General features: G+C 40.7%; 1 protein-coding gene across 1 annotated transcript; it reads right to left on the bottom strand.

Annotated features, from left to right (window-relative positions):
- Positions 1 to 253: 253 nt before the first annotated feature.
- Positions 254 to 11,607, bottom strand: pxdc1b (PX domain containing 1b). Its single transcript, XM_012824183.3, has 5 exons — positions 10,473 to 11,607; positions 5,079 to 5,170; positions 3,688 to 3,805; positions 3,405 to 3,516; positions 254 to 2,849 (listed from the first exon to the last, which is right to left on the bottom strand). Exons 1-5 carry the CDS (start codon positions 10,726 to 10,728, stop codon positions 2,723 to 2,725), a joined length of 705 nt encoding a protein of 234 aa, XP_012679637.1. The 5' UTR covers positions 10,729 to 11,607; the 3' UTR covers positions 254 to 2,722.
- Positions 11,608 to 12,418: the final 811 nt, after the last annotated feature.

The raw sequence follows: 12,418 nt of genomic DNA on the forward strand, positions 1-12,418 counted from the left end.
TGAAATTTGGAACCCGTTTCTATACAATACAATTACCCTATAGTATAATGTAAATAAATCAGCCTGTTTTACGAATAAACAATGTGACGACTGGAGTGTAGAGAAAAACTTCTTGCTATATTGTTGATGTTGTGCCAGCAGGTGGCAATGTTGTAACGGTTTAGTATTTTGAGTTCGAAAGCCTTGAATGTCTTGTCATTCACAAAAAGAGAATCTTTCATGCCTGAGAGAAAAATACTGTTAACAGTAGAACATGGGGAGCCAGCACCAAAAATACAGTTTATTACAAATAAAGCTTTAACACATTTATTGCCTGCAAATGCTTTCAGGCAGAAGCACTGAAATTTGAAAACTGATAAAATAAATAAACTTAATAGCCTATTAAGCTTGAGTGCTTATGAAATCAACCCCCCTGGAAGACAATGTTGGACACATCTAGGTATTGATCTCCTGTCAAATGTCATTGTTGCACTCATTCAGAACCTTTACATCATTCTAATTTAACACCATTAATAACACTCCAAGATCCAAGAAGTGAGAATGTTTCTCTGGTTAACTGTAAACCTGGCTATTTTTGTGATTACAAAAATAAATATCTCCTTTCACATTGTATTAAATAAAACAATTGTCATAAAAAAAAAAAATCTGTCGACCATTTCAATAATTCCCTTGAACATTCCCATGGCTTGCTACTGAGATGAACTGTCACATCCACGTGTCCCTGCAGGCATGAGTAGTGGGTTACGATGGCTGTGATGCTCAGGAAACCTAACTACCCAAGTCGGGGCAGTTTGCAGGCTAGATCATCAACAAGCAATCTGGCATGGGGGCTCCTTGTGCTTATGAATTTGACCCAAGATAAAAACCCTTCCCACATGCCCACCAAGTTCCAGTTAATATACTGTCCTCAACGACTATACATCCTAGACATTATGCACAAACCATCTTTATTCATCAACTCATTTCACAATAGCCTTGCTTATTTTCCGCTGCACAATGCAGACCATTGTTTTTCTATGCGTTTCATCTCCCCTTCAACAATTTCAACCACAGACGATGTAAACAGAGGATGGGAGGAACAGAGAAGAAAGTCACACATTCAAGCATGCACACATGTACACACACACACACACACATTGAAACAAATCCATCTTAGAAAGAGCGATGCTTTCCCACAGTCCAGAGAGGGGGCATGACTGTGTTACTAAACAGACTCATGAGTGGATGAAATGGAGGGGAAGTAGGAAGAAGCAGAAGTACTTTGCCAACATGCAGACTGGCTGGTGCCTTCTCAACAACAAAACCACATATTTCCACAACTGCACATGGTACTGTCAGGCAAATATTAGAGCATGCCTTTAACTTGTACTCTTTCACAAATGATGCTGAGAGAATGTATGTGGAGGAGAAATAACATGAGAACTACTCTAAACTACTATCAACTAAATATGACTGCAGCAGAATGTGCCTTAAATATGTCAGAAACATCTCTGAAATGTTTTTACCAAATACTGATGAAAGTAATGAAATTTTTTTCAAATGTTCTGAAATTGAGACATTAAACAAGTAACTCTCACAGAAAGAGATATGGTTTGAGGTTTGACCTGAGGGTTGACCTAATGCCAAGACCTAATGCCAATATTTGATACGACTATCTTGACAGGACAAGTAGTTGTAGCTGTGATGGTCATTGGTCATTTTGGTACTGTATTTGTTCCAACTGAGCATTTGTTTAGGGTTGTGTAAAGTATCTGAACCACTTGCAAAATCCTCCAAATCCACTTTGCGAAAAGTAATTGATCTTTACAGAAAAAGGAGAGCCTTTCTGACTGAATAAGAAAAGTATATGCAAGAGCTATGAGAATGTTTAATAGATATGTGAATACACAAATAGTCCAGTTTCAACTACTTAACACTGTGCTTGTATATCAATGAGTTGATGATGTTATCTAACCTTTTTTTCAGAACTCTGCCAACTCACGTGAGACAACTGGGCAACTTCGATTTGTCATGCGGCTGCACAGACTGCATGCGCTGGCTTAATGGTTATCATTTGAGATAACAGCACTCCAGGGGCTGCAGGAGTAAAGCTGCAATCCTCCAATAAAAGCTTATTTCCTACTAATTGGTGCCCTCTGGCTTAGGGCATTCACCCCAAACGAATATGCTCTTTAATGCTACAACAGTTACAGAAGCTGACTGGGCAGTTCAGGCAAGCTTGTTAATTCCAGATATCTGTGTGATTGTGTCTTTATAGTTCCCAAGACAGAGAAAGTCCAACAACTCCTGCATGTGAGAGACTGACAGGTATCTAAAATAAAATTACATAACATTAAATAAAAATCTCTCATCTTAGGAGCTTATTTTAGGATTTCCTATCAAGATAAGCACTGATCCTCCACAACCCTTCCTTCTTCCTCCAGAAATGGCCTGACAAACCGCTCTTCTCCCATTTAGCCCTTAGTCTGCGTACCACTGAGGGGCCATGAGGATGACTTGATTGAGGCTCGTCTGTGAATGTTCCTTGGCTCGTAGGTAGACCTCTGAGATAATGATGCCAAGACAACGAGGGTGTAGAGGACCGTCTCAGCTTCCTCCATACAAATGTCCTGCAACGTCATCCAAGCTCACTGAATGAAAATCAGCCAGGAGAGAGAACAGCACTAATGGGTGCTTCACTGACACGTGGAGTAGATGGTGCTTGAGTGTAGCAGCGTCTATCTCACTCCAGGATGTCCGTCTCAAAGGGCAGCAGGTGGTAGTAGGACAGGTTGGTGACGTAGGCCTCAGGCTCCTCATCACTGAGCTCGGGCTCCGCAGGAAGGCACTCTCTGACGTCGTCATCATACCTAAACACAGCACAGAGCATTCAGTCTCGTGGGAAGGGAGGGGATGAAAACGGCAGATAAATCACTGACGTCGTGTCTCCAGGCTCCAAATAGAGGTTTATGTTTTGAGGAATATTTGAGGAATATTCAGGAAAACAATAATAAAACTCCGAACCCAAATATGACCTTGTGGCCTATCAAATACAACAGCAAGCTGCCAGGATGCACTTTGATATTTGTTTTTCTTTGAGGGTGTGGATAAGGGGGGGGGAAATACTCCTGAATGACTAAAGGCGGTCTGAGTTATAAAGTAGATTTTGTCATATAGGTCATGGTTCAAGTTGCTAATGAATACCCTCAAGCTGACTTCCTTAACTTCCTACTCACACCCAGGAAAGGAAATGCCTCTGTGCTACTTCCTGTCCAGAGGGGGACACACATTCACATTCAAGGAACACGCACATCCATGCACATGCACACATAGAGGTGTGTCTCACATTACAGTAGCAGTCTTCTTGTCTGTATGATCTAACAACAGGAATCATTGAAAATACACATCCGAATAAAAACACCCACGAATGCTCAGCTGAGTCTGTCGATGAGGGTCTCTCCTTCTCCTGGGGGATGCTTTCATCAAACACAATGGTCTCCGTATTGGCTAGACAGAAGCCGTTGGATCTCATGATCTCTGTAGGAAGCCAGGAGCAGTCCAAATGAATGAATGTACAGAATAATGTATTGTATTGTAAGTACAACTGACCCCTCCACTGCTAGTGGATGGCAGAACACATAAATGTGCACCTTCAGACAAACACACACACACACACACACAAAAGTAAAATAAATTGTTGTGACTAACCAGAGATTTTGACTGGACTTTGGAAGCAAGGCTGGATCTTGTGAACATTATCATTTCTTAGGATTTGATCAAGTGGTGAACGTTCAAAGAAAGTTAGCACAACCTCTGACCTGGAATACTAAAGAGAAAGACAAGGGCTAAGTTCCTGTTCAAAACGTATCCATCAACATTTTACAAGGTTGGCCTAATAAGACACTAAAGTATGTAGGTATGCCTAAAACCCCTGTAGTATCAGTAAGTATGAAGTCATCTTTCCATTTGTTCTCACTAAACATTTCAATAAAAAGTTAAAGGAGTTGTGTTCAAAGTGCTTCTAGAACTACAATGATAATGGAATTCTAAGTATGACATTATCCCAATACCAAAACATTCTCTTCTACTGGGATATCTTCTATCTACAAGGAAATCAGAACACATCACCCCAGTCCTCTACTCCCTCCACTGGCTTCCAATCAACCAAAGAATCATTTTCAAAGTCCTTCTCCTAGTTCACAAGGCCATAAACACTACCGGCCCAACCTACCTCCAGGACCTCCTCACCCCTCATTTCACATCAAGGACACTTAGGTCCGGAAACTCAAACCTCGTTGCAGTTCCCCGGACAAAATTGACTAAAATGGGAGATCGTGCCTTCTCCTCACTGGGGCCACGACTCTGGAACAAGCTCCCGGAGAACATTAGGGCCTTAGATTCCCTCACTGCTTTTAAATCACACCTCAAAACCCATTTATTTATCTCTGCCTTCACCTAAAGTCCTGGTCTTTGTTTTAGTTTATTTTCTGTGTTGTTTTTAGAATGCATTGTTTTAATTGCTCTGTCCAAAATTACTCTGTTTTTAATACATATTATTCGATCTCATTATAACCTTATTCATTATTTTAAATTAATTTATTATCTTTTTTTGGTATATTATATTATCTTATTTTCTGCACTTCATTAGCACTTCTATTACTTTGTATTATTGTTGTTGTGACTGTCTATACTATGTTAAGCACCTTGAGATTTCTTTGTATTTTAAAGTGTGCTATACAAATAAAATCCATTATTATTATTATTATCTATAGTCTGTGAAAAGGCATTTTCACAATATTCCTGTTGATTTATTGCATTTAAGTTACTAAAAGTACAAAACAAACCCAATATATATGCACAGGACGCAGATAAGTACCGGGGGATACTTTCAATTATAAAGTAAACATAATTATTGTAAGTCTAGCAAAAAAATTCCTTCAATCATACCTACAACAATTTGGTGTAAATTGTGCTGACAAGCTTTATTTAAATCTTTCTTTCTTTTCTGATTCAGTGTAACTAGGATAAATATTGTATTGTATTCCTTAACATCCTTCAAGTACAGCAAGTTAGAGAACCAAGACCAATATATTGTATACCTTCCAAGGCAAGTTGATAGCATTCTTCAATAACTTCTCCACTTCGTTCAGCTTCACTTCAATATCACTTGATTCCTTAATCTTCACAAGCCCTGGATGATAACAAGAAATACCAAGCAATGTAAACACACAGGTACACACTGCAATAACAAACAGCAATGAAGGCCAGCCTTATTGACCTTTCCACACTATAGTGTTTTATGCCACGAAAAAGGCTCAGAGCTCAGAGCAGCCAACTGAACCAGCCCCAAGAAACACTGCTGGCTGACATTTCAATAGCGCTAACCTTTCCCTTCACATTACCCATTTGAATGTTGTCATTTACAGAAGCAAACAGGTGACACCATAGTGAACAATTGGCAGTCCCAGTAAATTTAGATTTTGATACAGGGTTGTTTGCTGACATAAGACCTAGAAATGTTAATGGGTGGTACATCTAATTTGAACAGTAAACTCACCTGAGGCTTATTCTAAGTTCTCCCATGGAGTTTCTCCTTTGAGCTAAACTGACTTTGGGACTAGGCGTTTGATACTGAGGTGGGAACCAGCTTCTAGTCTGAAATATGTGAATGCTGATCCATAAGGCTTCTGTAATAACATTCACATGATTCTGACTAACAGACAGAAAGCTGAGTGTCCAGACTAAAGCTATGACCTCATAGATCTCTGTGGTCATGCTGAGGATGAGAACCATGGCGATGACGATAACCATGACGATAGTACAGGGGGAACAGGGCTCATCGGCCACACAAAGAAACCTCAGAGCTGAGAGTGGAGCTGGAGCTGGAGGCGGAGAGGCAGCACCTCTCAGTCATCTGGTGCACCATAATGATGACATCATCCCTATGACTAGTGAAAGATATGAAGTCATTGAATAACTGCTGATTCTACTCAAGAGGCTCTCCACCCGAGAGAGCAGTTCAGCATCGGTTCAACACATTCAGATTTCCACTGAAAAGATTTGAATTGATGCTTTCCTAGTGCATCTCAGTTAAATCCTTTGGCAATGTAACCAGGCAACTATATCGTTTCAAACCAGCGTGAGTATGTTGTATTCATTAAATATATAAGGTGTGAAGTACGTTGTATTCATTAAATATATAAGGTGTGAAGTATGTCGTATTCATTAAATATGTAAGGTGTGAAGTTTGAGAGGGCTGGTGGTACACGTGCTCTGCGGCCCATGTTTTCAGTCTGAAATACAAAACAAAAACACAGCTGTCTGGCAGAGACCAGACGTTAATCCTCTCTCCAAAATACAAATCAGTTCAGTCATGCTGGGGTATTCAGATTACTGAAGTCTGGACACAGGGTGTCTCCTTTGGTGGTCAGACATTAACAGCAGGAACTGTAGTAGCAAAGACAAAAGCAGGACTCTTGCTGATCAGAGAACAGTGAAACAGAGAACTGGCACATCTACGTACATATTGGGTTGGTTTAAATATATAGTAATAGCATGCCTTTTCTTCAAAGAAACAACCAGAAAGACTCAATGAAACCACAAACAGCTGCATTCCCAGCTAGAACTTCCTGAGGAACAGGCGATCCTTTACTCCCTTTCATCTGCCGGTGTTATGTGGAAGGGAAAAAAACACTTCAAGAATGTAACTCTATCCACTTCACTTGTTTAAAAGGTTTACTCTTATTTGCAAAAGGCTACTGTCATTGATCAAAGACCAGAGCAGTGCAGTATGTAAGCAGTATATCCAAAGCAGACTTCAGTACGTTTTGAGCAACACAATTTACAAGGATCATCCATGTCAACACACACAAACAGCATTATTCTGACCTTTGGGGGTGCCTAAAACTTTGTACGTGGTATAAAATTATCAAAATGAATTTGCCTAGAAATTAATTTAGCATGTGCTCCTTGCAGGTAGACTTTGCACATTACATTGGATGTCAATAAAGCTAGGGCCCTGGCCTCATGCATAGGCCTGTCCAACAACTTGACTTTCATGCCATGACCTCTAGGTGGTGCTGTAGCAAGAAGGAAGTGAAGCCATATAGGGAATACTTACATGCATGTCATGACATTTTTGTATCTGGCTCCTTCTTTGCAGCTATATTTCTCTCATTTCATCAAGTGTACTAGTCATGGAACAGTATATGAAAAGGCTTGTCATGCCCACTGTGATAATCAGTAAGACAGCAAAAGAGTGCATCTGTTTATCTTTGTAGATATATCTCAAGACCATTTAAAACTCAATGAAAGAGTTCCTATCAAGATTGAAAACCACAAAAACCACAAGAAATACATTACAATTTCCCTATTCCCAAATTATCTTATGTTTAAATGTAGTGTGCATTTCAGGACATAGTTCTCTAAAATGGAAAATGCAGATCATGAAGGTTGACAAAGAGGGAACTATATTTGCTCTGTCATGGACCTTCTTATTGCTGTAATTGTAAGTGTGTTTAACTGTCACTGAAAACAGGCCTGACTGTCAGTATGATCTGAACTAGGTATAAAGCCAAAAAGCCCTCAAATCCCATTATTTGAAAAAAATATGAATTGGTGCAGATTCATACAAGTAGTACCTAAGTGTTGTTCATCATGACAGGCTGAGTGGAGAATGGACATGTTCTAAAATAGCTTCCTCCACTGCCCAGCTGACATCATTCATAACAGACCTGATTCTGAGTGTGGCTATCGTTCCTGTTCATCTTATCGTCTTGTCTCCATTCTAGGAATCCATCCAGACATGCAGCACTCCACAACTTAAATGGTTTACCCTCATCATAAGACCCGACAAGAAAAGGATTCTAAAAGGTTTCATATCCATGCCATGGTACCACCGTCCACTTCCTCTCTTACTTCACTCTCAGTGTCAACTTCCTTATGTGTCCACTCTCTACACACACACACTCAGAATGTCACATGTGTGTGGTGTGCAGGTCTGCTGAGATAAATATAGAACCCTACTCCCTCTCGCCAGCTACTCACCCAAGCCCTGTGGGTCACTCTCTGCTGATGACATCAGCCTGAAAAGTGTTGTGTGTCTGGCCCAGTTGCCTAGCAAGGGCCCAGTAGCAGGACAACAAGAGCCATGCCAAGAGAATGGTGCATTGGGCTCCAGGAGAGCAGTAGAAGAGGAGATTAAGATGTCCCTGCTTGGACATGTTCACCTCTGGCAATTAAAGGGGTGTAAATTAAACATTGATTTGTATAAAGGCAAATAAAGGGAACAGTGTGTTTAGACGGGATTTCATCTGTACACCTCAATACATCACTGACACACTTCCACTCACAGACTCCATGGGTCCAGCCTGAAACCATCCATCTTGATACACAGATATACAAACAAAGACACACACGCACGCACGCACGCACACACGCACACACACACACACACTCTCTTTCTCTCTCTCTCTCACTCACATACACACAATGATGAAGGCAGGTTTTTAAAGAAGGACAAGGTACCAAAAAAAGAGGAAGAGTGCCTTGAAAATATGTGACAGTGTGTCATTTTCCTTATTTGACAATAATAGTTGGTCTATGAATATCCTATGACGTGGAGGTTATGGCCCAATTTCAGTGGCCACAAAGGGCTGTCTGGGGCACTGTTTCCAAACTCCACCTCGCCCGGCTGGGCATGGACAGAAGCAGAGGTGCCAGTGAAGTTGAGACTGATTGTAGCGGTGGCACACGGTGGGCACGGGGCCAGGTCCCAGATCAGCCCATTAGGACAGCCATGTGTCCAGAGCTGGCATGACATGGGTGACCCACTAAACAGTGCAATCATGAAGTGTGAGTCAAGACATGTTTACTAGCATCAGCCTGTGAGATCAAATCATCTTTAATTATATGCAATGGAAGGGATCTTAACAAGACAGGGTGTTTTCATTGTGAAGAATGTCTTCGTTCCTCTACCAGATGAGTTACTGATCGAAAAGGCTTCTGATTTTTTTCGCATTCTTGATTATAACCCCAGGTAATTCCTTCATTATATTCCTTGACGACAAACATCAATACCGGTTGTTCAAGGATAACTTTAACTTAGAAATAATGTAGATCGTACAGTAAATAAGGACAAGTTAAATGTCCAACTACAAAAATACTTCATAAGCACTTATTCTACAAGTGTAGAAAAGAGTGTAGGCCTTGTGAATTGAGTCATTGCTACTTTATACCTTGATGTTAAAAGATTTCATCATAAATGGCTGTTTGCTGTCAAGTCTTACTTTGCGAATACATAGGGTCCCCAATGAATAAGAAGGATATTGTGATTTCCTGAGATCTAGTGTGTGAATGGAGACAGACTGCAGCGCAGGCCTTCACTCCCCCTGTGGCTAATAATCATGTCTGTGTGAAGTATTAGTATTAGTAGTGCTGTGAGCGATCAGTGGGGTAAGTGTGGGTGGATTGGGAGACTGTGGGTGAAGCACACATCAACAGGTCATTTAAAGACACTTTAGAGAATGGAATGGGACTCCTGTAATTGAATCATTAAGATTCACAGTGATCTTTGTTCTGTGGGCTTCCTAACAACGTAATGCTACACAATCCAATGCAGCGGTCTCAGGAGCATCTGCACTTAGAGGTGAGGCCTTCCATACAGTCAGTTATAATGGCTGAAATTAAACAACAAACTACTCCATAGAACTTTCTTTGAACCGTACTCAAACGCACATCGCACATTTAACTATGACATAGGCCCTTCTAGTGAACAAAATATACTGGCTCAAAGAAACAGAGGAAATGATGTGTGCAACAGCATCAAACTGCCAAACTGAAAGAAGAATATGGGGGAGTCATGCAGTCTTCTAAGGTGAATGTGACATGGGGATGGAGACATTTGATGCTGTATTGGAGAATAAACTGAGACAGTCAATGGTTCTCCTAGGCGGTATCTTAATCTGATATTTGTCGTCCTACATTTGGCTATTAGGGAAACAATAGGCATATTATTTCTATAAAAGTATATCTATAGCTCCCACCGGCAGTGATCATGAGGCCGGAAGCGCCCGATCCAAAACCAGATAAAATTACTTTTTCAGCGCTTGTGTGGGGCATAGCGGCCCATCTACAAACTGACAACTGAGGCTCAGAATGTATCGAGCTTAGTGGCAAGATATCCAGCTTGACTGGTTAAAACACAGGAGATGGTTTAAACCCATGTATCATTGAACTCCCAAGTGAACAGTTATTCAGTTTGGTAACTACAAAATTAGTTTAGCCTTAAAATGCATTTATTTTGAGTGTAAGACTAAGAAACAGAGTAGGCTCATGTATTTAGACATTTTGCACAAGTAATACCCAGTGTCTCAATGATCACAGATTAATGTAGGTAGTTTGTAGGGATAGGCTATGGGGTTAAACTGAACAAATTGATGACTGTATAGGCTACTGTAGTTTATCAACATAATCAATGCAGGCAGCCAACCTACCTTCTATTAGTGGTGACTTCGACAGGGTTCGTCTGTCCTCAGGAAAGCATTCCACAAGCCTTTTTAAGAGTCTTCCGAAATCGGAGTAACTTCTATGCAAGTATAAAATGTTTCTGTCTGACCACTCAGTCCTAATTTCAAAGAATTCCTCTTCCTCGCCCCGCTGACTTATAATAAGTCTCCGGATTCCGTTAACCCAACAGTCTTTCACAAACATGTTGACCAAAGATGTGCCCTCGAATATCGCCGATGCCATTCCTCAGCCGTCAATCCCACATTGTGCGACTAGTTGGCACTCTCTTGTCAAACTGAATAATCAAACAGACATGCCCATTCGGCGAGGCGCGGTCCTGGGTTGCTAATTTAACTAACCAGTTGAGTGTGAGATACAAAACTGAAGTTCCACCTATTAGTAAGCGTTCAGCCGATGTTTTAAGGAAAAACTCCTCCGTGAAGACGCCATGGTCAGCCCAGACAATTCTAAACGTGGCAGTAACCGACACATGAGACACAACCTTTGACCAGTTGCCTTTCGGTGAAAATTCCTTCAAAAATATATTAACCAAAGAAATCGGAAATAACCATTTAGAAGCTTTGCTTTGGACCCTAATTCCAGTGCCGTATTATATTCATCTTTGGTTCTCTAGTGCTAGAGATAATGTCAGATTGACATGTAGGGACAGCAGCAATAGCTCGTCTGGATTTTGTTGAATCTCTCTCTCTCAAAAATACTCCACGCACTACCGTCAATTCTTGCAGCAGTCGTAGCCTGACCGTTGTGTTGGTCACACTAAAGGAGACAACTTTATGACTTCCTTCGCAGGAGTCAACACTTCCCCACCCCTGCTTCCTTCTCTCCCTGTTGATTCTCTTCAACGCTATGCGAGGAATGCTACTCCCTGCATTACGGCATTGTCCAGCGCGAAAAGTTTACTCGAAGTGTAAAGTGGACGCATATGATAAAGTAGGCCTATTTTAGTGGCCTAAACATAACGAAAACACACAATCCAAAGCAATCTTCCACAGAACAATAATATTAGTTGCCTACTTCTAAACACAACAAAAATACTGATTGCTGCGCGGCTCATTAATGGTTGTATACTTGTGAAGTAATAGCTTCGCACCAAAACGAATGGTCAAGTTGCATACGGTTACCAAATAGCTGTCCGTTATCAAACTCACATGATTGGATTTAGGCAACCATTTGTTTGCTTATGTATTCTGTTAGCTGACCTTTGTTCATAAACTGAACTCTGCCTTGCATGTTTCAGTGTAGACTAGATGCTAGAGGAAAAGTGAACATTTTCACTGGCAAAAAAAAATGTATTTTCTTACTCATTTTAAGAGTCAATTAAAGGCATGTAAATAATATTCCTTAACACTAACATATTAGGTTGACAGATTGGGGATTTCTGTATGTTCATGATCTTAACAGGCAGGGTGAAATCTGTGCTCACCTACTTCCTAAAATTCCTAAGGCACTGGGCTTTGCATGTTTGTAAATATGTCTGACCATATGCATGCAGCACCAAACCAACCAACTACAACTGGCCACATATGAAGGTTGGAACTCCGTCTTCCTTTGCATGTCTTATGTTACTGTGGTAGGGCCAACAGAGCGACTCCGTTACAGCGAAGAACACTGGTATAAGCAGCGCTGAAAGTTGCTTTGGACATGAAGAAACGCTTAGCTGATTTGTTGATTTGTCAAAGTTACACTGTCCAGATGTTTTCACTATAGTTGATAACTGAGAAGCAAACGGAATTTTACAGCATTGGATGAAGTCATTCCAGCTGTTATGGAAAATATTTCAGGCCTATACAGACCTCATCAAATTGTTCATCCACTGCAAAGCCATGATAAGAACAAATAAAATATAGGGGGATCTAATATATTCTATTCTGTAATGGTGTGTGTGTGTGTGTGTGTGTGTGTGTGTGTGTGT

The sequence above is a fragment of the Clupea harengus genome, chromosome 17, assembly GCF_900700415.2.
Source record: "Clupea harengus chromosome 17, Ch_v2.0.2, whole genome shotgun sequence".
NCBI lineage: Eukaryota > Metazoa > Chordata > Actinopteri > Clupeiformes > Clupeidae > Clupea > Clupea harengus.

Bases quoted from the DNA above. Each gene is read 5' to 3' on its own strand.
- pxdc1b (XM_012824183.3), bottom strand. From the start codon at position 10,728: ATGGCATCGGCGATATTCGAGGGCACATCTTTGGTCAACATGTTTGTG. The intron at 5,171-10,472 runs GTAGGTTGGCTG...GTTATCATCCAG, and splicing joins GAAGTCACCACTAATAGAAG to GGCTTGTGAAGATTAAGGAA. The intron at 3,806-5,078 runs GTATACAATATA...CTTTCTCTTTAG, and splicing joins CTATCAACTTGCCTTGGAAG to TATTCCAGGTCAGAGGTTGT.